The sequence below is a fragment of the Melanerpes formicivorus genome, unplaced genomic scaffold, assembly GCF_026170545.1.
Source record: "Melanerpes formicivorus ecotype bairdi unplaced genomic scaffold, bMelFor1.0.p_v2 SCAF_123, whole genome shotgun sequence".
Classification (NCBI taxonomy): Eukaryota; Metazoa; Chordata; class Aves; order Piciformes; family Picidae; genus Melanerpes; species Melanerpes formicivorus.
In genome coordinates, this window is record NW_027142475.1 from 1297006 (window position 1) to 1319276 (window position 22271).

The 22271-nt window shown below is 66.6% G+C and overlaps 2 protein-coding genes across 3 annotated transcripts; one reads left to right on the top strand and one right to left on the bottom strand.

The window, feature by feature from the left end:
• Positions 1 to 947: 947 nt before the first annotated feature.
• On the bottom strand, positions 948 to 4329 carry LOC137456377 (T-cell surface glycoprotein CD3 gamma chain-like). The gene is made up of 5 exons (XM_068167752.1): positions 4132 to 4329; positions 3293 to 3505; positions 2338 to 2469; positions 1549 to 1592; positions 948 to 1221 (listed from the first exon to the last, which is right to left on the bottom strand). The coding sequence occupies exons 1-5, from the start codon at positions 4202 to 4204 to the stop codon at positions 1159 to 1161; spliced, it is 525 nt and encodes a 174-aa protein (XP_068023853.1). The 5' UTR covers positions 4205 to 4329; the 3' UTR covers positions 948 to 1158.
• An 819-nt stretch (positions 4330 to 5148) lies between these two features.
• Positions 5149 to 21532, top strand: ZW10 (zw10 kinetochore protein). Of its 2 annotated transcripts, none has more exons than XM_068167736.1 (16): positions 5149 to 5327; positions 6034 to 6168; positions 8584 to 8685; positions 8790 to 8867; positions 9683 to 9842; positions 10623 to 10790; positions 11467 to 11658; positions 12182 to 12345; positions 13054 to 13236; positions 14216 to 14454; positions 16052 to 16123; positions 16846 to 17015; positions 17878 to 18008; positions 18869 to 19000; positions 19122 to 19324; positions 20020 to 21532. In XM_068167736.1, exons 1-16 carry the CDS (start codon positions 5211 to 5213, stop codon positions 20138 to 20140), a joined length of 2367 nt encoding a protein of 788 aa, XP_068023837.1. In that variant the 5' UTR covers positions 5149 to 5210; the 3' UTR covers positions 20141 to 21532. The 2 variants fall into 2 exon arrangements, with proteins under 2 accessions (XP_068023837.1, XP_068023838.1); XM_068167737.1 differs by having other exon boundaries at positions 5150 to 5327; positions 10644 to 10790.
• The last annotated feature ends 739 nt before the right edge of the window (positions 21533 to 22271 follow it).

Consider the following 22271-nt stretch of genomic DNA (forward strand, 5'->3'; position numbering starts at 1 on the left):
GGGATGCCTGCCCCAGGGATGCCTGCCCCAGGGATGCCTGCCCCAGGGATGCCTGCCCCCAGCCCAGGGCCACGAGGGGGATGGGAGAGGCTTGGAGCACTCTGACCTAACCCTGACTACAAGCCACAGCCTGCTGCTTCCTGCCACCTCCCCTGGGGCTGCTGGTTTGCCTCCTGGGTGCCCCAGGCAGTGCCAGCCCACGCTCCCCTTATCTCCATGGCATCAGTGCCCACCCAGTGGCAGCAGCTCTCTGCCCCTGTGCTAGGCTGCCCTAGAGGAACTCCTTTGGCCCCCCAGGGGGAGGTGCTGAGGAGCCTCACGAGCAGAGCCGTTGCCAATGCTGCCTCTGCAGGCTCCTTGCCTTGTGCAGGGCAGACCCAAGCCCCCTGGCTCCTCCTGCCCTGGGGGTGAGGTTTAACCTTTGCTCACTGCTCTGAGAGCTGATGGGCACAGAGGTGCCATGAGGCTGGCACCACAGCAGCTCCTACCCAGCTGCCTTTGGAGACCAGAGGCAGGTGCTGGCAGATGCCACCTGCAGTGGCCAGGGCAGGCTCAGCCTCCCTGGGGCAGGTCAGAGCAGAAGAGCCACCCAGCCCCTGCTCTGCTCCTGCCAGGAGCCCAGCACCAGGCCCTGCACACGCAGGGGAAGCAGCCTCCTGCCCTCCTCCTGCCAGCCCCCAGCTCTGCCCAGGGCAAGGAGGCACCCAGACCCCTGGAGCCCCCACTCCCCACTCTGGAAGAGGAGTTAAGTGAGGCTCTGCCCATGCCAGGGGCAGCAGCCCTCTCCCTTCACAAGCTCCCTCAGCTTCAGCAAGGGGCCTGGGTGCCTCTTAGCTCCTGGCACAGACTCACAGCTCTGCAGGCATCCAGGCAGAAGGCATCCAGCCTGCACCTTCCCCAGCAGCTGCACAGCCCCTGGGCCTCAAGACAAGGGCAGGGAGACCATGGGAGAGGCTCATCTTTAATGAGAGGAACACAGAGGGGCAAGAGGGGAGAGCAGAGGGCTACAGGCAGCACCTCCCGGCAGGGAGCTTGCAGAGATGAAAAGCCACAGCCTCCTGCCAGCTGGGAGCTTCCAACAGCAGTGCCAGGGCAGGGTCCTGGTGCTCCTGGGCATTCTGGGGGGCAAGCAGTCCCAGCCCCCAGCCTCTTGAGACCTCACCTGCGTGCCCTGGCCGCCGGCAGCTGGCTGTACTGCCCCTCGCCCCGCTCGCCCAGGGGCTGCAGGAAACAGAGGCAGGAGGAGATGCAGCTGGCTCTGCCAGCCCTGGAGAGAGGGGCAGCTGGCCCAGCCCTCTCTTTGCCAAGCTCTTCCTCCCTCCCCCCCCAACCCCAGAGCTCAACAACCCCCCCAGAGTAAGAGGCGGGGGGCAGCTGAGCTCGCCCACCCCCAGGGTGACTCAGGGGATGCGCAGTGCTCACAGCACCTCGGTGCCCCAGGGCACTGAGTACCCCCCAGCAGCCCTGGCAGCATGGCCATGCTGGTCCCAGCACCCAGCCAGCCCCCCCCAGAGGTGCTGGAGCCCACCCCTGCGTGCCCACACTCACCTGGTACAGCTGCTCGTTGGCAATCAGGTTCTGCCTGTCAGAAGCTGAAGGAAGGAAGGAAGAAGGTGGCCAGGGGTCACTCAGGAACATTTGCAACCCAAGCCCAGCAGCTGGGCTGCCTTCAGCCCTCTGCTTTCCTTTGCTCAGGGCACACAGCCCCTGCAAGGCCTCAGATGTCCCTTTGTCCCCAGCTGCTGTCCTTGGGGTGATGCTTTGGGGACCTTTGTGCATCCTCTGCCTGCCCCTGAGAAGCTGAGCTAGGGGCAGGAAGGGTGCAGGGAGTGCTCCCACAGCTGCCTGCCCCAGGCACACTGTGCTGGCTGCTGCCTGCAGGGAGTGGGCTGTGGGGGCAGGGGTGGGAAGCCCCTAGGTGCCACACAGCTCCAGGAGATCACAGGAGCAGAAGGGGAGGGCTTGGGAGGGACCTCTGGGGATCACCCACTGCACCCCCCCTGCCAGAGCAGGGCACCCAGGGCAGGGCACACAGAACACAGCCAGCTGGGGCTGGAAAGCCTCCAGAGCAGGAGACTGCACAACCTCTCTGGGCAGCCTGCTCCAGGCTCCAGCAGCCTCACACCAAGGAAGTTTCTCCTCCTGTTGAGGGGGAACCTCCTGGCTTCCAGCTTGCAGCCCTCACCCTGTCCCTGGGCACCACCATCCTGCCAGCCACCCCCGGGACAGGAGCTGTACTTCCAGCAGCGAGACTCCTGGCCTGTGCTGGTGCCTGCTGCTGTTCCTGCCCTGGTGCCCAGGCACCTCCCAGCCCTGGGCAGGCAGCAGGGCTCTCACCTCGGGACGTGAGCCTCCTGTCCTGGCCAGAGATGCAATAGACAGCGACTGCCAGGAGGATGGTGGCCACCACATCGGCCACCACGATGCCAGAGATGGTAGCAGCGTCCAGCTCGATGCAGTTCTGGCACACTGCAACCCCAGAAGGAGACAGACACTGACAGTGGGGCCACAGGCAGGGCCCTGCCCACCCCCCCAGCGCCTGCCCCCCCGCAGCCAGGGCCACTCTCTGAGCCCAGAGCGCTCAGCCAGCTCTGCCAGTCCGCAGGGAGAGCTCACAGGGTGCACTGGGTTGGAGGGATCAGAGCTGTGTGGTTGGAGCTGCTGCTGGTGCTGAGTGACTGTGCTCCTGCAGAGGAGCAATTCCAGGGACTTAAGGACAAACAACCTCCCCAAAGTGGTTTTGAGCAGCACCAAGCAGAGAAGTGCTGAGAAGGCCAAAGAGAAACTCCCTGCTGCAGGGGGGGTGGGCAGGGGACAAGGTGAGGGAGGAGGGGAGAAGGGTTTCCAACAGTCACAGATGGCAGCAGGCTGGGAGGAGGCCTCCAAGGGCATCCTGCAGGCAGCAGGGAGAGCTCCAGCCAGAGCAGGCTGCACAGGGACACAGCCAGGCTGAGCCTGAAGGGCTCCAGGGATGGAGCCTCAGCCACCTCCCTGGGCAGCCTGTGCCAGTGTCTCCCCAGCCTCCCTCTGCAGAGCTTCCTCCTGCTGCCCAACCTAACTCTGCCCTGCTCCAGCCTCAAAGCCTTGCTCCTGCTCCTGCCACCCCCAGCCCTGCTGAGCAGTCCCTCCCCAGCCTGCCTGCAGCTCCCTGCAGACCCTGAGCTGCAGCTCTGAGCTCTCCCTGCAGCCTTCTCCCCTCCAGGCTGTGCAGCCCCAGCTCTCCCAGCCTGGGGGCACCGGGGAGGACCTCCCAGCTCCGAGCAGCTCCGGCCCTGGGCTCTGCAGCACTCACTGCGGTAGTGCAGCTGCAGGTAGGGGCTGGTCTTGCCGTTCGCTGTGCAGGCGTAGCTGCCTCTGGGGTCGCTGTGAGCTGTCCCCAGGTCCAGCAGGGTTTCGTTCCGGTCCTCAGGATCGCCCTTTTTCCGCCAGCTGATGGGAGCTGCTTTGTCCGTTTCACACTGCAGGAAGACCTTCCCGCTGATCTCCTTCACCCTTACCTTCTGTCCTGTAGAAAGGAAAAGGAGACGAAAAGGAGAGCAGAGAGCTTCCCAGTCGAGTTCTCAACCCTTGGGAGTGCTGTAGGGAGCTGAGGGGGGTGAGTGCTGTAGAGAGCATCCCGGGAAGCTGTCCCTGAGCTGAGCAGAAGGACACCACGCACGAAACAACTGCACAGACAGCAGGGGAGGCAGCAGAGAAGCAGCCCAGGGCTCAGCCGGTGGCACAGAGAGCAGGGGAGGCAGCAGGGGAGGCAGCAGAGAAGCAGCCCAGGGCTCAGCCGGTGGCACAGAGAGCAGGGGAGGCAGCAGGGGAGGCAGCAGAGAAGCAGCCCAGGGCTCAGCCGGTGGCACAGAGAGCTCCAGGCCGCCACAGCACCAGGCTAGGACAGGTGAAGCCACCAGAGCAGCCCTGTCCTCAGGCACCACTGTGCCCAGCCACTCGTGCTCCATCACCAGCACACAGCTCCCATCGAGGTGCCAGCATTCCGAGCTCAGCAAGGCCACGGGAGGTGGTTCCCAGCCATGCCCAGCACCGTGCCGACAGCTGCGGTGTGAGCTGCGGTGTGAGCTGCGGGTGGCAGCGCAGGCACCACGGCGAGCGCCCCGCGGGCACGGCTGCCGACCCCGGACTTACCTCGGACACCCCAGCTGGCCACGGCCAGGCTGGCGAGGAGCAGCCAGGGGCCCAGGGCTCTTCCCCTCCGCATGGCACAAAGCGCTGCCGGCTCTTCGCCCTGCTCGCTGGAGAGAGCTGCTCACCGCCGCCCACTCCGAGCGCTCCGTCGGGTACCGGATGCTGGGGGCCGGAGCCTCCCTTCCCCAGCAGCGGGGTGATGTCTGAGGTGCCTCAGCCCTGCCTTCTCACCCCAGCCCCAGCCACAACGCCCACGGGAAGGCAGAGGAGGAGGAGGACAGCGGGGGCTGAGGTCGGGGGTCCTCCAGCAGCCAGGCAGCCTCCTGCAGTCGAAGGTCCCCCGCAGCAGCCAAGGGTCTGCCCCCAGTCAAGAATGCTCTCACACCCACGGAACCCCACGGCACCCACGGCCACCCCTACAGCCATGCAGCCTCCAAGGGTCCTCTCGCAGCCGTCAACCCTCAGCAGCCGCCAGAGAACCTCCAGCACCCCGAAGTCTCCTCACAGCCATAGTCGCCCAGTATCCACGGGTTCCTCTGTAGTCACCGCTCCCTCCACGGCCTCGGAGCTCCCAGGGCTGGGACCCCACAGCCGCAGCCCTCCAGTATTCACAGGTCCTTCCGCAGTCACCGCTCCCTCCACGGCCACAGAGCTCCCCCAGCACCCACGGGTGCGACCCCGCAGCCATAGCCCACCAGCATCCACGGGTCCCTCCGCAGTCACCGCTCCCTCCACGGCCACGGAGCTCCCAGGAGTGCGACCCCGCAGCCATAGCCCACCAACATCCACGGGTCCCTCCGCAGTCACCACTCCCTCCACGGCCAGGGAGCTCCCAGGGCTGGGACCCCGCAGCCGCAGCTCCCCAGCCTCCGCAGGCACCCTCGCCAAGCAGCAGCAGCAGCAGCAGCAGCAGGTCCCGCGGGCGGGAGCGGAACGCGCCGAGCAATGCTGTCCCGCGGCGGCCGCCGTAGCGCCATGGGGGCCGCGTCCGTCCCGTGGTGCCGCGCGGCGGCGGCGGGCGCTGGCCGGGGCCGGGCGGGAGCGGCGCCGGGGCCGGGAGCGGGGCCGGGAGCGGAGCCATGGCGGCGCCCAGCGGCTCGCTGGTGGCAGCCGTGCTGGCCCACTCGGGCCGCCTCGACAAGGAGGACCTGGGCACCCGCATCGGCAGGCTGTCGCGCCGCGTGGAGGACCTGAAGGCGAGGCCGGGAGCGGGGAGAGCGCGGCGGGGCACCGGGAGCGGGGCGGGGCGGGGCACCGGGAGAGCGGGGCGGGGCACCGGGAGCGCGGGGCGGGGCACCGGGAGCGGGGCGGGGCACCGGGAGAGCGCGGCGGGGCACCGGGAGAGCGGGGCGGGGCACCGGGAGCGGGGCGGGGCACCGGGAGAGCGCGGCGGGGCACCGGGAGAGCGGGGCGGGGCACCGGGAGCGGGGCGGGGCGGGGCACCGGGAGAGCGCGGCGGGGCACCGGGAGAGCGCGGCGGGGCACCGGGAGCGGGGCGGGGCGGGGCGGGGCGGCGGGGCACCGGGAGCGGGGCGGGGGCACCGGGAGAGCGGGGCGGGGCACCGGGAGAGCGCGGCGGGGCACCGGGAGAGCGCGGCGGGGCACCGGGAGCGGGGCGGGGCGGGGCGGGGCACCGGGAGCGGGGCGGGGCACCGGGAGAGCGCGGCGGGGCACCGGGAGCGGGGCGGGGCGGCGGGCCCGGGGTGGCCGTCCGGCGGCAGGGCTGAGGGCGCTGCCGCTGCCGCTCCGGTCCCAGCGTGCGCTTGGCCGGCGGTCCCTGGCGGTTAGGCGGGGCGGGGGGCCCCCGGTGCGGCCCCCGGTGCGGCCCCCGGCGCGGCCCCTGCCCGCTGCTGGCGGAGGGCCGCCCGGGGGGGACGGCGCCCAGACGCTCCTCTCCTGCAGGGGGAAGTCTGCAACATGATCAACAAGAAGTACAACGAGTTCCTGCCCAGCATGCAGAGCGCCGAGGAGCTGGTGGCGCGGGTGGAGGCGCTGAGCGGCAGCGTCGAGCTGCTGAAAGCAGGCATCGAGAACGAGGTCAGCCCTGCCCTGCCCTGCCCTGCCCAGCCCTGCCCAGCCCAGCCCTGCTCTGCCTTGCCCAGCCCTGCCCTGCCCAGCCCTGCCCAGCCCAGCCCTGCCCTGCCTTGCCCTGCCCAGCCCTGCCCTGCCTTGCCCTGCCCTGCCCTGCCCTGCCTTGCCCTGCCCTGCCCTGCCCTGCCCAGCCCTGCCCTGCCCTGCCCTGCCCAGCCCTGCCCAGCCCTCCCCAGCCCTGCCTTGCCCAGCCTTGCCAAGCCTTGCCCTGCCTTGCCCAGCCCTGCCCTGCCTTGCCCAGCCTAGCCCAGCCCTGCCCTGCCCTGCCCAGCCCTGCCCTGCCTTGCCCAGCCCTGCCCTGCCCTGCCCTGCCCTGCCCAGCCCAGCCCTGCCTTGCCCTGCCCTGCCCAGCCTTGCCCAGCCCTGCCCTGCCCTGCCCTGCCCTGCCCAGCCCTGCCCTGCCCAGCCCTGCCCTGCCCAGCCCTGCCCAGCCCTGCCCTGCCCTGCCCAGCCCTGCCCTGCCCTGCCCAGCCCTGCCCAGCCCTGCCCTGCCCAGCCTTGCCCAGCCCAGCCCTGCCTTGCCCTGCCCAGCCCTGCCCTGCCCAGCCTTGCCCAGCCCTGCCCTGCCCAGCCCTGCCCTGCCCAGCCCTGCCCTAATCCAGCCCTGCCCCATCCAGCTTCACCCCAACCCCCAGCTCCCTCCCTCCCTGGGCTGCTGAGAGCAGAGTGGGGAAGGAGGTCACCAGCCCGAGCCACCCCTGGGTGATGTCAGCCCCCAGGCAGGGCTGCAGGTGACACATGCTGCAGGGGCCTGTGGCACAGCAGGGCTGCCAGGAAGGGAGTGCCCACAGCTGGCTGCTGTGCAGCTGGGAAAGGCTGGCCCAGGTCCTGCAAGGGGAACAAAGGGTGGCCCAGGTCCTGCAAGGGAAGCCAAAGGCTGGCCCAGGTCCTGCAAGGGCAACAAAGGCTGGCCCAGGTCCTGCAAGGGAAGCCAAAGGGTGGCCCAGGTCCTGCAAGGGGAACAAAGGGTGGCCCAGGTCCTGCAAGGGGAACAAAGGGTGGCCCAGGTCCTGCAAGGGGAACAAAGGGTGGCCCAGGTCCTGCAAGGGGAACAAAGGGTGGCCCAGGTCCTGCAGGGAGAGCCAAAGGGTGGCCCAGGTCCTGCAAGGAGAGCCAAAGGCTGGCCCAGGTCCTGCAAGGGCAACAAAGGGTGGCCCAGGTCCTGCAAGGAGAGCCAAAGGGTGGCCCAGGTCCTGCAAGGGCAACAAAGGGTGGCCCAGGTCCTGCAAGGGGAACAAAGGGTGGCCCAGGTCCTGCAAGGAGAGCCAAAGGGTGGCCCAGGTCCTGCAAGGGGAACAAAGGGTGGCCCAGGTCCTGCAAGGGCAACAAAGGGTGGCCCAGGTCCTGCAAGGGAAGCCAAAGGGTTCCCAGGTGCCCTGCAGAAAGGCAGAAGGATCAGCCTGGCATGCTGGAAGGTGTGGCACAGCTATGGGAAGCATGGCAACCCAAATCATAGCTCTGCAGCCTCCCTGAGGAGGATGTCAGCAGCTCCTGCACCCTCTGGGTGTTGCTGCTGTGGTTGGTTTTGCAGCACCTGGGGCCCTGGAGCAGTGCTCTGGGGCAGGGTCACCTGCAGCAGGCTTGCATGGTGCATGGCTGTGATAAAGGCACAGGCTGCAGTGCTGCTGGGGCTGCAGTGCTGCTGGGGCTGCAGTGCTGCTGGGGCTGCAGTGCTGCTGGGGCTGCAGTGCTGCTGGGGCTGCAGTGCTGCTGGGGCTGCAGTGCCTCACAGAGCTTTTAAACCAACCTGCAGTCTACCAAAGACCAAACACAGCCCAGACCCAACCCACCCCAACCCAAGCAGCCCACCCCAGACCCAACTCAAGCAGCCCAGCCCAGACCCAACCCACCCCAAACCCAGCCCAACCAACCCAGCCCACCCCAAACCCAACCCAGCCCAGCCCCAGCCCACCCTAAACCCAGTCCAGACCCAATCCCAGCCCACCCCAAACCAACCCCAGCCCCAACCCACCTCAAACCCAACCCAAACCCAACCCCAACCCACCCCAAACCCAGCTCCAACCCACCCCAAACCCAGCCCCAACCCACCTCAAACTCAACCCACCCCAACCCCAACCCACCCCAAACCCAGCTTCAACCCACCCCAAACCCAACCCCAACCCCAGCCCCAGCCCAGAGAGCAAAGCAGAAGAGAGGGGAGGAAGAAAAGGAGGAAGAGGAGAGAGGAGAAGGCAGTTTCCCAGTGTCCCCATTGCCTGTCAGGGTCTTGCTCTTGGCTGGAGCCTTTTCCCCTCCTCCCTAAGTGATTCTAGCACCAGGAAGCCTCCCCCTGTGCCCTCCCCCTGGGCCTGCTGGGGGTTGCTGGCTGGGGAGGGAGGGCAGAGCTCTGTTGCCTTTCAGGTCCAACGAGATCTCACCATCGCTGTGGCTGAGTTCACTGAGCTGAAGCAGCAGCTGGAGAGAGACAGCCTGGTGCTGAGTGTCCTGAAGAAGCTGCAGGAGGTGAGGAGGAGGGGAGCAGGAGTCATCCTCCCCAGGCATGGGGTGTAGAGCTGTGCTCTGGGGGTGGCTGTGCAGGGACACAAAGGCCTCTGCCTGTGTTGCAGTTTGATGCAGCTATCAAGGAGCACAACACTGCCTTGCTGGAGAAGAAGTATGTGGTGGCAGCTCAGCAGCTGCAGAAGGTAGGAAAGGCCTCTGAAGAGTCTGACAGCTTGGGGAGGAAATCACCTCCCAGAGCATCCAGCCCAGCCCCACCATGGCCACCAAACCCTGGCCCCAGGTGCCATGGCCACAGGTTCCTTGAGCCCCTCCAGCCATGGGGACTCCACCACCTCCCTGTGCCAGGTCCTGACCACTCTGGCAGCACAGAAATATTTCCTCCTCTCCCTCTTAACCCTCCCCTGGCACAATTCCAGGCCAGTTCCTCCCCTTCCTGATACTGGGGAGCAGAGCCCAGCCCCCACCTCACTGCAGCCTCTGTTCAGGGAGCTGCAGAGAGCACTGAGGTCTCCCTCAGCCTCCTCTCAGGGAGCTGCAGAGGGCACTGAGGTCTCCCTCAGCCTCCTCTCAGGGAGCTGCAGAGGGCACTGAGGTCTCCTTCAGCCTCCTCTCAGGGAGCTGCAGAGGGCACTGAGGTCTCCCTCAGCCTCCTCTCAGGGAGCTGCAGAGAGCACTGAGGTCTCCCTCAGCCTCCTCTCAGGGAGCTGCAGAGAGCACTGAGGTCTCCCTCAGCCTCCTCTCAGGGAGCTGCACAGAGCACTGAGGTCTCCCTCAGCCTCCTCTGCTCCACACCAAACCCCCCCAGCTCCCTCAGCTGCTCCTCCCCAGCCCTGTCCTCCAGACCCTTCCCCAGCTCTGTTGCCCTGCTCCAGCCTCTCAGTGTCCTCCTGGGAGTGAGGAGCCCAAACCTGAGCAGCCTGGAGGTGCAGCCTCAGCCCCTCCTGGGGCTGTGCAGGGCCCAACTCTTCCCTGAGTCTGGGCCTGATGCTTCCCCCAGGCCAGGAGCAGCCTGAAGGCGCTGGAGTCCCGCAGGGGCTTTGAGCTGAAGATCCTGAAAGCCCTCAGCACAGAGCTGACAGTGCAGACCCAGAACATGCTCTACCAGCTGGGAGAAGAGTGGCAGAAGCTGGCTGTGTGGAAGCTTCCTCCTGCCAAAGGTGCTGAGAGTTCTGGCTGGGGTCTTTGGTTTCCAGGTGGGCAGTGCAGGGGCAGCCCTGGGCTGGGCTTGGCTGCAGCAGTGGTGGGTGGCAGTGCCCTTTGGAGAGCACCTAGGGTGCTACCAGCACCCACCCAGTGCTGTCAGCAGGTTCTAAACACAGCTCTGAAGCTGTGAGTTGATGGAGTGATGGAAGGGGTTGGGCTGGGAGGGACCTCCAAGATCAGCCAGCTCCAACCCCTGCCAGGGGCAGGGACACCTCCCACCAGCCCAGGCTGCTCAGGGTCTCATCCAGCCTGGCCCTGAACACCTCCAGGGAGGTATCCACAGCCTCCCTGGGCAGCCTGTGCCAGTCCCTCCCTGGGCAGCCTGTGCCAGTCCCTCCCCAGCCTCCCTGCCAAGGCCTCCATCTGCCCTCCTCCAGCTCCCACCCCTCCCCTCTCCTCCTGGCACTCCCAGAGCTGCTCAGGGGTCTCTCCCTTGCTGTCTTCATTGAAACAAACTTCCCCTCTGGAAAAACAGCCAGCCACCTTTTCCTTTGGCTGTGCCTTGGAGTGGGGAGAGGAGGAGGAGGCTGCTGCTGGGCACTGAGTCTCTGAGGTGCAGAGTGACCCAGAGGAGAATCCGGACTGCAGGAGGCCAACCCTCCCTGCCCTGCCCTGCAGCATGAGGGCTCCCTCCCCTCTGCTGAGGCCCTGGTGCTGCTTTGTGGCGCTGGGGGGAGGCAGAGCCTTGCTCCAGCAGCAGCTGCTGAGCCCTGCTGGCCCCCTGTGACCCCCAGGTGCTTCTTCTCCCTCGGCAGAGAGCGGCCTGGAGGCAGCGGCGCGCTCGGAGCTGCACCTCCGCACGGCGCCGCCCCAGGAGGAGGAGGTCTCTGGCCCACCCCTGGCCTCTGTGCTGCAGGCATTTGCTCTCCTGGGGGAGCTGCAGGCCAAGCTGAAAACATTTGGTAAGAGACCACAGAGCCAGGTAGAGGCAGCTGGGGGAGCCCCAGGGGCCCTCCTTGGGGTGAGGTGGACACAGGAATCGGTGCCCTGGGAGAGGGCTGCGGCTGCCCTCAGCCCCTGGAGCCTGGGAGTTGGGTTGGCCTTTCCCCTCCACTTAGCATCCTTCCCCCCTCTGGGCCTGGCATTCAAAGGGTTGCTCCAGTTCCAGTTCCTCCTCCCCTGCCAGGAGCAAGGCTTCTGCTCTCAGGCAGCCTCTGACCTTCACCCTTCCTGGGTGTGGGGAGGCTGGCAGGGCCTGGGGCAGGACTGGGGCAGGGCCTGGGGCAGGACCTGGGGCAGGGCCTGGGGCAGGACTGGGGCAGGGCCTGGGGCAGGGCCTGGGGCAGGACTGGGTGCTGCCAGCTGTCTGGGTGTGGGGAGGCTGGGCAGGGTCTGGGGCAGGACTGGGGCAGGACTGGGGCAGGGCCTGGGGCAGGGCCTGGTGCTGCCAGCTGTTGGCTTCCCCCTTCAGCTGGGAAGGCTCTGGGGCAGGCCTCCCTCTGTGCTCTCCCTCAAGGCCACTCTTGGTCCCTGGTCCCTTCATGGCAAGGAGGTGCACCCAGAGCTGGGCCCCACTGCAGCAAGCTGCCTGCCCCTGCTGCTGGGACTCACCTCTCTGTCTGTCTGTCTGTCCCTCAGGCCAGCTGCTGCTGAAGCACATCCTGAAGCCTCTGGTCTCCTACCCTTCCCTCCAGCCCCTCACAGAGGAGCACTCAGATGTCTTCATCCTCCGTTTCAGCCCCCAGGAGCCTGCCTTGGATCCCTGCTCCCCTGTGGAGCTCTTTGGGAAGATCAGACTTGTCTTTGAGGTGCTCCACAAGTACCTGCTGAGTAGGTGGCTTCTGCCTGTGGCCTTGGGCTGAGCTCCAGCACTTGGGAGGGGTAGCTGGAGCAGAGGCTGCCCAGCAGAGCTGGTGGCTCAGCAGTGTGATGTGAGAGGGCTCAGCTGCTTCCAGAGTTGGTTGCTGGGCACCCTGGCAGCCTCAGCCAGCAGCCACAGGGCTGGGAGCTTGCAGGGGGAGAGCCTTTGGGGGTGGGGGATCAAGGAGCTGAGGTTGTGGTGGAGGTTACCCCTCACAAACCTGAGCTTGGCCTGCCACAGGGCTGAAGGGTGCAGGTCCTGAGGCAGCCCAGGAGCATCCTCCAGGGGCTGCAGCCTGAGCTGCTGGAGCATGGCAGGGAGTGGAGGTGCTGGGCAAGCAGGCTCAGCTCCCACAGCTCCAGCTGGCTCCAGCCTGGCTGAGGGCAGCAGCTCCAGACCAGAGGGCAGCTGCTGTGTGGCAGGAGGCACTGGGGCAGCTGCTGAAGGCTCTGCTGAGGGCAGGCCAAGCCTCTCTCTCTTCTCTGACTGCAGATGTGCCCCTGGAGCAGGCTGGGGGGCAGGCAGAGCAGGGCAGGCTGACCCTGGCAGAGCTGCTGGGGGAGCTGATCTGGGAGGAGCTGTCAGACTGCCTCATTCACAACTGCCTGGTGGAGTCCATCCCAGCCAGCAGCAGTGAGCTGGAGCACTACACAGAGGTAGGTCTCCCTCCACACCTTGCAGAGCCAGCTGGGGGCAGTGCCAGGGGGCAGCCTGCAGGGCAGGCTGAGCTTTGCTGACCTGCAGCTGTCCCTCAGGGGAGCCTCTTGCCCTGGGGAGCTCAGGCTGCACTTAGCCAAGACCTGGAGACTTCCAGGCTGTTCAGTCCCCTGCCTGAGGCTCTGTGAGAGGCTGAAGGTGAGGAGGAGGAGGCTGCTTGCTCAGCTGGCTTCCTGAGTGCTGTGGCTGTGGTTAGTGACCAGAGAGGGTTCCTGCACAGGCCCCAGGCAGCAACCAGAGCCTGCTGCCAGCAGAGAAGGCCAAAGGCTCCTCCTGGGGCTGGAGCCAGCAGCACTCAGCAGAGAGCTCCCAGGCCCTCTGCCCCAGCTCTGGCCCAGTGCAGAGCCTCTTGGCTGCCCTGGGGTTTGAGTGAGGCTGGCAGCAGAGCCCAGGGGGCACAGAGCTGCAGTTCAGACACTGCCATTGTCTGCTGGTGGCCCCCAGCTGAGCCAGCTCCTTCCAAAGGGGGAGGTTGGGCTCCAGAGGTCCCTCCCCTCTGTGCCAGGACTGCAGAGAAGCTGCTGGGGGCTTAGCCCTCCCCAAGCCCCCAGGCTCAGCCTCTGAGCAGCTGAGGGGGAAGGGTTTGCCCCCAGCTGCCTTTGCCCCTGGGGCTGTGCCACTGCAGAGCCTCTCTCTGCTCTCCTCAGGTGATTAAAGCCACAGAGGACTTTGAGAAGGCCTTGAAGGAGATGAAGTTTCTGAAGGGGGACATGACAGAGCTCCTGAGATATGCCAGGAATGTCAACTCCCACTTTGCCAACAAGAAATGCCAGGAGGTGATCGTGGCAGCCAGGAGCCTGATGACCTCAGAGATACACAACACTGTCAAGGTGCTGCTGCTGGGGGGCAGGGGGGAGAGCCAGCTCAGAAGGCTTGCCCAGGACCCTCACTGCTGCTTGAGGGGCTGGATTGCTTGGGACCATGGCAGAAAGAGTCCCCAGCCAAAGGGTTTGACCCCCACTGAGCAGCAGGATGTGTCTGAGCACAGAGCTTGCCCCCCTGGGCTGTGCCACAGGGAGAGGAGGAGCACTGCCTGCTGAGCTCTGTGGGGTTCAGCCAGCAGACCTCCAGCAGCCAGGGCAGGCTCAGGCTGGAGGTGAGGAAGGAATCCTTCCCAGCCAGAGAGATTGGCCCTGGGGATGTGCTGCCCAGGGGGGTGGTGGAGTCCCCATGCCTGGAAGGGGTTGAGGAGAGCCTGGCTGAGGCCCTGGAGCCATGGCTGGATGGGTGAGAGGCTGGACTGGATCTCAAAGGCCTGCTCCAAGCTGGTTAACTCTGTGTTCAGTCTCAGAGGCCCTCTGCAGCCCTGTCTTGGAGCTGGGTGCCAGGCCTGGCTGGTTCAGTGCTCCCCAGCCTTGCCCAGGCTCCTTCCTGGGGGCTCTGCCTTAGAAACTCCCAGGGGAGAGGCCTCTGAGGTCAGCCAGCAGCCCACCCCCACCATGGCCACACACTTCCTGCACACCTCCAGGCATGGGGACTCCACCACCCCCCTGGGCAGCCTCTGCCAGGCCCTGACCACTCTGGCAGCAAAGGAACTTTGCCTCCTCTGCAGCCCAGCCCTCCCCGGCACAGTCCAGGCCAGATCCTCTCCTGCTGGCACCTGAGGCTGAAGAGACCAACTCCCACCTCCCTCCAGCCCCCTTAGAGGCCCACCAGCCTCCTCCCTTCCACACTGAAGACCCCCAGCTCCCTGCCCAGCCCTGCTCTCCAGCCCCTCCCCAGCTCTTGCTCCGCCCTGGAGCTGCCGCAGCCTCCCGAGGGCCTCCTTGGAGCCCCCAACCGAAATCCTCTTCTCTCCTTCTGCCTTAGATCACCCCTGAGTCCAGCATGGCCTTACCCAAGCTTCCTGCTCCAAGGGCAGGAGCTCACTTCAGCACCCAGAGAGCTGCTGAGGCCGCTGCTGAGGCCGTGGGGAGGCTGGGGGCCGAGCCCCGGCTGAGCCGGCACACCTTCGCCCTGCCGCCCTGCCGCGTCAGCGCCTCCGTGCAGCAGCTGATGGAGCTGGCTTACCACACCCTGCTGGAGGCCACAGCCAGCACAGACCAGTGGTAGGAGCCCCCTCACTCCTGCCTCTCCCCCTGCCCTGCCCCAGGCAGCTGGCAACAGATGGGGAGGGCTCGAGGGGAAGAGAAGTGACTGCAAGCGGTGGGGGAGAGGACTCCGGCCTGGCTGCCTGGGGCTGGGCAGCAACAGGGAGCCCTGCAGAGGGAGCCCTGCAGCCCTGGGGCTGGGCAGCAACAGGGAGCCCTGCAGAGGGAGCCCTGCAGAGGGAGGCCCTGCAGAGGGAGCCCCTGCAGAGAGAGCCCCTGCAGAGAGAGCCCCTGCAGAGAGAGCCCCTGCAGAGTGAGACCCTGCAGAGTGAGACCCTGCAGAGTGAGACCCTGCAGAGGGAGGCCCTGCAGAGTGAGACCCTGCAGAGTGAGACCCTGCAGAGGGAGCCCCTGCAGAGAGAGCCCCTGCAGAGTGAGACCCTGCAGAGTGAGACCCTGCAGAGTGAGACCCTGCAGAGAGAGCCCCTGCAGAGAGAGCCCCTGCAGAGTGAGACCCTGCAGAGTGAGACCCTGCAGAGGGAGGCCCTGCAGAGTGAGACCCTGCAGAGTGAGACCCTGCAGAGGGAGCCCTGCAGCCCTGGGGCTGGGCAGCAACAGGGAGCCCTGCAGAGAGAGCCCCTGCAGAGAGAGCCCCTGCAGAGAGAGCCCCTGCAGAGAGAGCCCCTGCAGAGAGAGACCCTGCAGAGGGAGGCCCTGCAGAGTGAGACCCTGCAGAGTGAGACCCTGCAGAGTGAGACCCTGCAGAGGGAGCCCTGCAGCCCTGGGGCTGGGCAGCAACAGGGAGCCCTGCAGAGGGAGCCCTGCAGAGTGAGACCCTGCAGAGGGAGCCCTGCAGCCCTGGGGCTGGGCAGCCCCTGCAGAGGGAGCCCTGCAGAGGGAGCCCCTGCAGCCCTGGGGCTGGGCAGCAGCAGCCCCTGCAGAGGGAGCCCCTGCAGCCCTGGGGCTGGGCAGCAGCAGCCCCTGCAGAGGGAGCCCTGCAGCCCTGGGGCTGGGCAGCAGCCCCTGCAGAGTGAGCCCTGCAGCCTTGGGGCTGGGCAGCAGCAGCAGTGAGCCCTGCAGCCCTGGGGCTGGGCAGCAACCCCTGCAGAGGGAGCCCTGCAGCCCTGGGGCTGGGCAGCAACCCCTGCAGAGGGAGCCCCTGCAGCCCTGGGGCTGGGCAGCAACCCCTGCAGAGGGAGCCCTGCAGCCCTGGGGCTGGGCAGCAGCAGCCCCTGCAGCCCTGAGGCTCTGCAGCCTTCTGGGCTTCAGTTCTGTTGCAGTTTCCAGCAGGGAGAAGCTTCCTGGGGGCTCTGTGTGGCCATGGTGCTCAGGCTGGGACAGACACCCAGGCAGCTTTCAGCTCAGGGCTTTGGGCAAACCAAACCCAGCCCTTCCCAGGGCAGCCCTGCTGGCAGCAGCCCTGCACTGCACAGCTGAAGGAGGAGAGGTGCCTTCCAAGGTCACCAAAGCCCTGGGAGGCTTCCAGGCCCTTGCCTGTACTGGCAGCTGTGGGGCTGCCCCTGCCAGGCTGCTCTGTGCCACTGCTGCCAGAGCCCTGGGGGGGAGGGGGCTGAGGGATGGCAAACTGACAGGAGCCTTCCCCTCCTCCTTCCAGCTGTGTGCAGCTCTTCTACTCTGTGAGGAACATATTCCAGCTCTTCTATGATGTGGTGCCAACATACCACAGGTGAGAGGGAGCTGGGGGCTGCTGGGGGCAGGGGGAGGGAGGGCAGGGAGGGGGAGGGCAGAGGGGGGGAGGGCAGAGGGGGGGAGGGCAGAGGGGGGGAGGGCAAAGCTCTGCTGGAGCAGCCTGCAGGGCCCCACCAGCCCCCCCAGGCTGCCACATCCTGCCTGCTGCAGGGGAGCTGCAGGGGAGCTGCAGGGGAGCTGCAGGGGAGCTGCAGGGGAGCTGCAGGGGAGCTGCAGGGGAGCTGCAGGGGAGCTGCAGGGGAGCTGCAGGGGAGCTGCTCAGCCTGGGAGCAGGAGATGCTTCACAGATCCAGAGGATGGGTTGGGTTCATCCAGCTCCAAGCCCTGCCAGGGGCAGGGACCCCTCCCACCAGGCCAGGCTGCTCAGGGCCTCATCCAGCCTGGCCCTGAGCACCCCCAGGCAGGAGGCAGCCACAGCCCTGGGCAGCCTGTGCCAGGCTCTCCCCAGCCTCACACTGAGGAACTTCTTTCTCAGCTCCAGGCCCTTCCCTGCCCTGTCTCCAGCCCCCCTCAGGAGAAGTCTCCCTGCAGCCTTCCTGCAGGCTCCCTTCAGGCCCTGGCAGCAGCTCTGAGGCCCCCCTGGAGCCTTCTCCTCTGCAGGCAGCACAGCCCCAGCCCCCCCAGGCTGCCCTCCCAGCATGGCAGGAGCCCAGAGAGGCAGCTCTGAGGGACTCCCTTTCTCCTCTCTTCCTGGGGCAGGGAGAACCTCCTGAAGTTCCCCCAGCTGGCAGCCATCCACCACAACAACTGCATGTACCTGGCTCACCACCTGCTCACCCTGGGCCACCAGTTCAGCTACCACCTCACCAACATCCTCTGTGATGGAGCAGCCACCTTTGTGGACCTGGTGCCTGGCTTCAGGAGGCTTGGTGAGTGCAGCCCCAGCAGGGCAGGGTGCTGGGCATGCATCCTGCCAGCTGGTCCTGAGCCACTGCAGCCTCAGCTGCTCCTGGCTGGGGCAGGGGAAGGCTTCCCAGGGGCCCTGGGCAGGGAGGGCTGCTGGGCTGGGCAGGCTGAGAGCCCTCAGCAAGGAGGCTCTGCAGGGCCTGGCTCCAAGTTGGCTCTTCAGGAGCTGCCTCCTGAGCCCTGCTGTCCCCCTCCAGAGCTCCAGGGGCAGGCTGGGAGCCAGGGAGAAGGTCACAGACTGCACTGGGCTGGGAGGGAGCCCCCAAGGGCAGGCAGCAGGGAGAGCTCCAGCCAGAGCAGGCTGCACAGGGACACAGCCATGCTGAGCCTGAAGGGCTCCAGGGATGGAGCCTCAGCCACCTCCCTGGGCAGCCTGTGCCAGTGTCTCCCCAGCCTCCCTGTGCAGAGCTTCCTCCTGGTGCCCAACCTAACTCTGCCCTGCTCCAGCCTCAAAGCCTTGCTCCTGCTCCTGCCACCCCCAGCCCTGCTGAGCAGTCCCTCCCCAGCCTGCCTGCAGCTCCCTGCAGACCCTGAGCTGCAGCTCTGAGCTCTCCCTGCAGCCTGCACAGCTCCAGCTCCCAGCCTGTGCCCCTGGCAGGGCTGCTGCAGCCTCTGCTCACCTCTGTGGCCTCCTCTGGAGCCTCTCCAGCAGCTCCCTCTGCCTCTGCTGGTGCTGGCCCTGGGCTGCTTTGGCCTTGGTGCTCTTGGCTGGGAGCTCCCTCAGCGGTGCCACCCTGCAGCCAGGGCCTGGGTGAGCCCTGACAGCCTCCCCCCAGCTGGGCAGGGTGCCTGACTGCTCCTCCCTGCTGGTTGGGGCTGCTGCAGGCATGGAGTGCTTCCTGGCCCAGATGAGAGTGCAGAAGGGAGAGATCCTGGAGAGGCTCTCCAGTGCCAGGAACTTCTCCAACCTGGATGATGAGGACAACTTCTGTGCAGCCACCAAAGCAGTGAGGCAGGTAAGGAGGGCAGGCAAGGAGGGCAGCCAAGGAGGGCAGCCAAGGAGGGCAGGCAGAGCCCCCAGCCCCTGGCTGCAGCTGCAGCTCCCTCCCCCCTGGCAGGCTCCTCTGCCCCCTGGGCTGTCTCTGTGTCATTCCTTTGCTCCAGGTGGAGCTGGGGAAGCTTCCTGCTGCTGCTGCTCCCCTGGGGGCAGTGCCTGGGGCCTGGCTTTCCTCCCCCCAGGGGGAGATCTGGCCCTGAGGAGCCTCCATGCCCCCTGCCAGGGCAGGGCTCTCCCTGCCTCTGCCCCTCCCCACAGCTTGGTTTCTCTCTTGCTGTTCCTTGAGTCAGAGGTTGGGTTGGAAGGGATCCTACAGCTCAGCCAGCCCCAGCCCCAGCCCCTGCCCTGGGCAGGGACACCTCCCCCAGCCCAGGCTGCTCAGGGCCTCATCCAGCCTGGCCCTGAGCACCTCCAGGGAGGGCACAGCCACAGCCTCCCTGGGCAGCCTGTGCCAGGCTCTCCCCAGCCTCCCTGGCAAGGATTTCTTCCCCCTCCCCAGTCTCAGTCTGCTCTCCTCCAGCTTCAATCCTTTCCCTCCCCTCCACTCTCTCCCAGCCCTTGTCCAAGTCCCTCCCTGGAGCCCTTCAGGAGCTGGGAGGCTGCTCTGAGGTCTCCCTGGAGCCTTCTCTGCTCAGCCCCAGCCTGGCTCCTCAGGGGAGGTTCTGCAGCCTCTGCTCACCTCCCTGGCCTCCCCTGCTCCTGCTCCAGCAGCTCCAGCAGCTCCAGCAGCTCCAGCTCCCTCTGGCTGCCAGCACAGCATGCTCTGGCCTGGCAGGGTCCCCTCCCCAGGTCTGCTGCTCCCCAGCTGCTCTCTTCCAGGTCCTGCACCAGCTGAAGAGGCTGGGGAAGGTCTGGCAGGATGTGCTGCCAGTCAATGTCTACTGCAAGGCCATGGGGACCCTGCTCAACACAGCTCTCTCTGAGATGGTCACCAGGATTGCTGCCCTGGAGGTAGCCACAGCAGCTGGAGGCCTCTCCAGGCTCCTCCTCCTCCCCTCCTTCAGCAGAGGGCAGCCTGGGCAGCCCAGGGCAGCCCAGGAGCCTGACTGCTGCCCTCTGCTCTCCCCTCCAGGACATCTCTGCAGAGGATGCAGACAGGCTGTACTCCCTCTGCAGAACCATGCTGGAGGAAGGGCCCCAGGTGTTCACCCCCCTGCCTGAGGAGGAGAGCAACAAGAAGTACCAGGAGGAGGTCCCAGTCTATGTGCAGAGGTGGATGACCTTCAAGGAGCTGATGCTCATCCTCCAGGCCAACCTCCAGGAGATAGTGGATCAGTAGGTGTCCTGCTGCCCCCCTGCAGCCCAGGGGCAGGGCCCTGCCCTCAGGTGAAGGGCAAGGACTGGGGCAGGATCAGATCCCTGCTCCTGGGGCTCTCCAAAGCTGCTCCTCAGCTCAGCTGCTCCCTGCAGAGGAAGAAGAAGAAGAGGAGGAGGAGGAGGCCCTGCTGAGACACAAGGGGCAGGGCAGAGCCAACTCCTTGGCTGCTCTGAGCTGAGAGGCATTTCCCAGCCAGCAGCCTGGCCTCCTGCAGCCTCACCTCTGCTCCCCAGGGCCTGCTTCCTCCTCCCTCCCACTGGCAAGGGGCAGGCACCTGAGCTGGGCAGGAGGAGCTGCAGAGCTCCTGCTGGGGCCTGCAGCTGCCAGCAGCCAGCCCCTGCCCTTCCTCCCCAGGCTGGGCTGGGGGAGGGCTGCAGCTCCTCTGCCAGCCCTGCTCAGTGCTGCTCCTGGACCCCAAAGGCTCCCAGCCCTGCCCCCAGCCCTGCCCTGGGGGGTGGGAGCTGAGGGGGAGCTCTGCAGAGGCTTTAGGCTTACCCTGCAGAAGGAAGAGGGAGGAATGAGCTCAGCCCCTGCTGCCTCCCCCAGCTCTGGCCTCAGGCTGCTCCCTGGCTGGGCTGTGCCCCTGGGGGCTGTCTTGCACCCCACTGCTGTGCAGTTTGGTTCACTCCAGGTCTCTCTCTCTCCCCTGCAGGTGGGCAGATGGCAAAGGGCCTCTGGCAGCTGAGTTCTCTGCAGCTGAGGTGAAGAGCCTGATCAGAGCCCTGTTCCAGAACACAGAGAGGAGAGCAGCAGCCCTGGCCAGGATCAAGTAGCTCTGCCTGCTGCTGCTGGAGCAAGGAGGGAGCTGAGCTCCCTGCAGCTACTCCTGTGGCTCTGACCCTTCTGAGCTGCCCTGGGCACAGTGCCCCCCTGGGCAGTGCTGAGAACCTTCCCCTAGCTCCCTCAGCACAGGGCTGGCTCTGGGAGCCTGGGGCCAGAGCCCCCAAGGTGGCTACCCCCAGGCCACTGCCAGCTCCCCTGTGCCAGGCAGAGGGACCTGGGGCTCCTGGCAGGCTGCCCAGGGGGTGCTGTGCCCAGCTCCAGCTCTTCCTCTGGGCCCTTTGCTCATCCCCCTGCCCAGCACAGGCAGTCTGGAGCCCTGTGTCCAGCAGCAGGCTCTGCTGCCCTCCCAGCCAAGGTGCTCCTTGCTCCCACCCCAGGCTTGCTCAGGCTCCTGGAGAGAGACTTCTGTTCCTCACTCCTGAGCCTCCCTCTGCACTTTCCCATCAGCTCCTCTGCCTCCTGCAGCTGCCAGCCCAGGCTTCAGCAGCTTTTGATACCCTTCTGAGGCTGCTGGAGTGCCAAAACCTTGCTCTTGGCCCCCTCCAGAGAGTGAAACCTGAGCAGGGGGTGGGAGGGAGAAGGTCCTGCTGGGAGTGAAGCACAGGCTGCCCCTGGGCAACCAGCCTGCCTTGGCCTGGGCAGGCTCCCTGCAGCAGCTGGGGGAGCCAGGGCAGCTCCTGCCCAGCAGCAGCCAGGAGAGGCCAAGGGGTGCCCCAGCACAAGGCAGCTCCTGCCAGGCAGTGCCTGCAGCCTTGGGCCACAGAGCTTCACCTTTCACCCTGCCTGCTGCCTCCTCTTGGAGCCTTTGCTGACTTCTCCTCACCTTTCCAGAGCAGTTCTGCATCAGAGCTGGGCCTTGATGTGGCACCCAGGTCATGGCACAGCTCAGAGCCTGCCCTGCCTGCTGGCTCAGCCTGGCACAGCCTTGGCAGAGGGGCAAGGAGCTCCCTCTGTGCCTGGCTCTGGGTGGCAGGCAGGGGGAGGGCAGCACTTGGAGACCCCAGCAGGGGAGGAGGCAGCCTGGAGGGCAGGGACTGAGCCTCCAGCTGGGGAGGAGGCAGCCTGGAGGGCAGGGACTGAGCCTCCAGCTGGGGAGGAGGGAGCCTGGAGGGCAGGGACTGAGCCTCCAGCTGGGGAGGAGGGAGCCAGGGGGGAGGGAACTGCCCCTCAAAGCCTCTTCCTTTCTCCTCCTCACCTCCCAGCAGTGGATCTAAAGGCTGAGGCTGTCCCCACAGCACTTCAGTCCCCTGGGGACCCCCTGGGCTCTTTTGCCCTCTTCCCACCCAGCCACCCCCCAGGGCTCAGCCTTCCTTTGCCAGCCCCTGGGGGGCTGCTCCTGGAGCTGGGGTTTGCTACCTTCTTTAATAAACTCTTTCTACTGAGCATGGCTTTGGCTCTGCTGCTGCCAGGGCTGCAGCAGCACCAAGTCCTGGACTGCTCTTCCCTTGGGAAGGGCCCAAGTGCTGCCTGGGGAGGCCTCCTTGCTCTGTTCCCAGTGGATAAGAAACCAACCAAGGGACTAACCAAAGGCAGGAGGGGAGCAGGAGCAGCAGCAGAGACTGTGCAGGGGGTGCTGGGCACAGGGGGGCACAGGGAAGGGGGAGCAGGGTGCAGGCCCTGGCTCAGGCTGACCTCAGTGGTGTGGTGAATCCATGGCAGCAGCTGAGCCACGGTGGGGTAGAGCCCAGGGGGGTTGGGCTGGGCACAGCCCTGCCCCCAGCTCAGGATGCCCACCAGGAGCCAGCTCAGCTGGGCCTGGCACCCCAGGGGCCACCACTGCCCCCTGCAAGGCAGAGCCTGGGCTGCTGAGCAGCAGCTCCTGAGCACCCTCAGCTCCTGAGCACCTCTCCCACCTGCTGCCCCCCACCTCCCCCCTCACCTGCCACTGGGAAGCACCACCTGAGCCACCCCCCCTGAGGGCTGTGCTCAGGGACCTGGGGCAAGGAACCCTTCTGAGCTGGGGGAAGAGCAGCAAGGAGCTCTCTGAGCACCCCCCCAGCTCTGCAGCCCAGCACAGGCTCCTGGGGGGGAGGGGGTTGGAAGGTACCTCAGGAGATGCCTGCCAGAGCAGGGCCATGGGGTCCAGCCCAGGAACAGATCCAGCTGGGGCTTGGGGGCTGC

Excerpts from the sequence above, each read along its gene's own strand:
- LOC137456377 (XM_068167752.1), bottom strand. The coding sequence starts at position 4,204 with ATGCGGAGGGGAAGAGCCCTGGGCCCCTGGCTGCTCCTCGCCAGCCTG. Across the intron at positions 3,506-4,131 it reads GGCCAGCTGGGGTGTCCGAG|GACAGAAGGTAAGGGTGAAG; the intron begins GTAAGTCCGGGG and ends TCCTTTCTACAG. Across the intron at positions 1,593-2,337 it reads CAGGAGGCTCACGTCCCGAG|CTTCTGACAGGCAGAACCTG; the intron begins GTGAGAGCCCTG and ends TCCTTCCTTCAG.
- ZW10 (XM_068167736.1), top strand. The coding sequence starts at position 5,211 with ATGGCGGCGCCCAGCGGCTCGCTGGTGGCAGCCGTGCTGGCCCACTCG. Across the intron at positions 9,843-10,622 it reads GAAGCTTCCTCCTGCCAAAG|GTGCTTCTTCTCCCTCGGCA; the intron begins GTGCTGAGAGTT and ends TGTGACCCCCAG. Across the intron at positions 12,346-13,053 it reads AGCTGGAGCACTACACAGAG|GTGATTAAAGCCACAGAGGA; the intron begins GTAGGTCTCCCT and ends TGCTCTCCTCAG.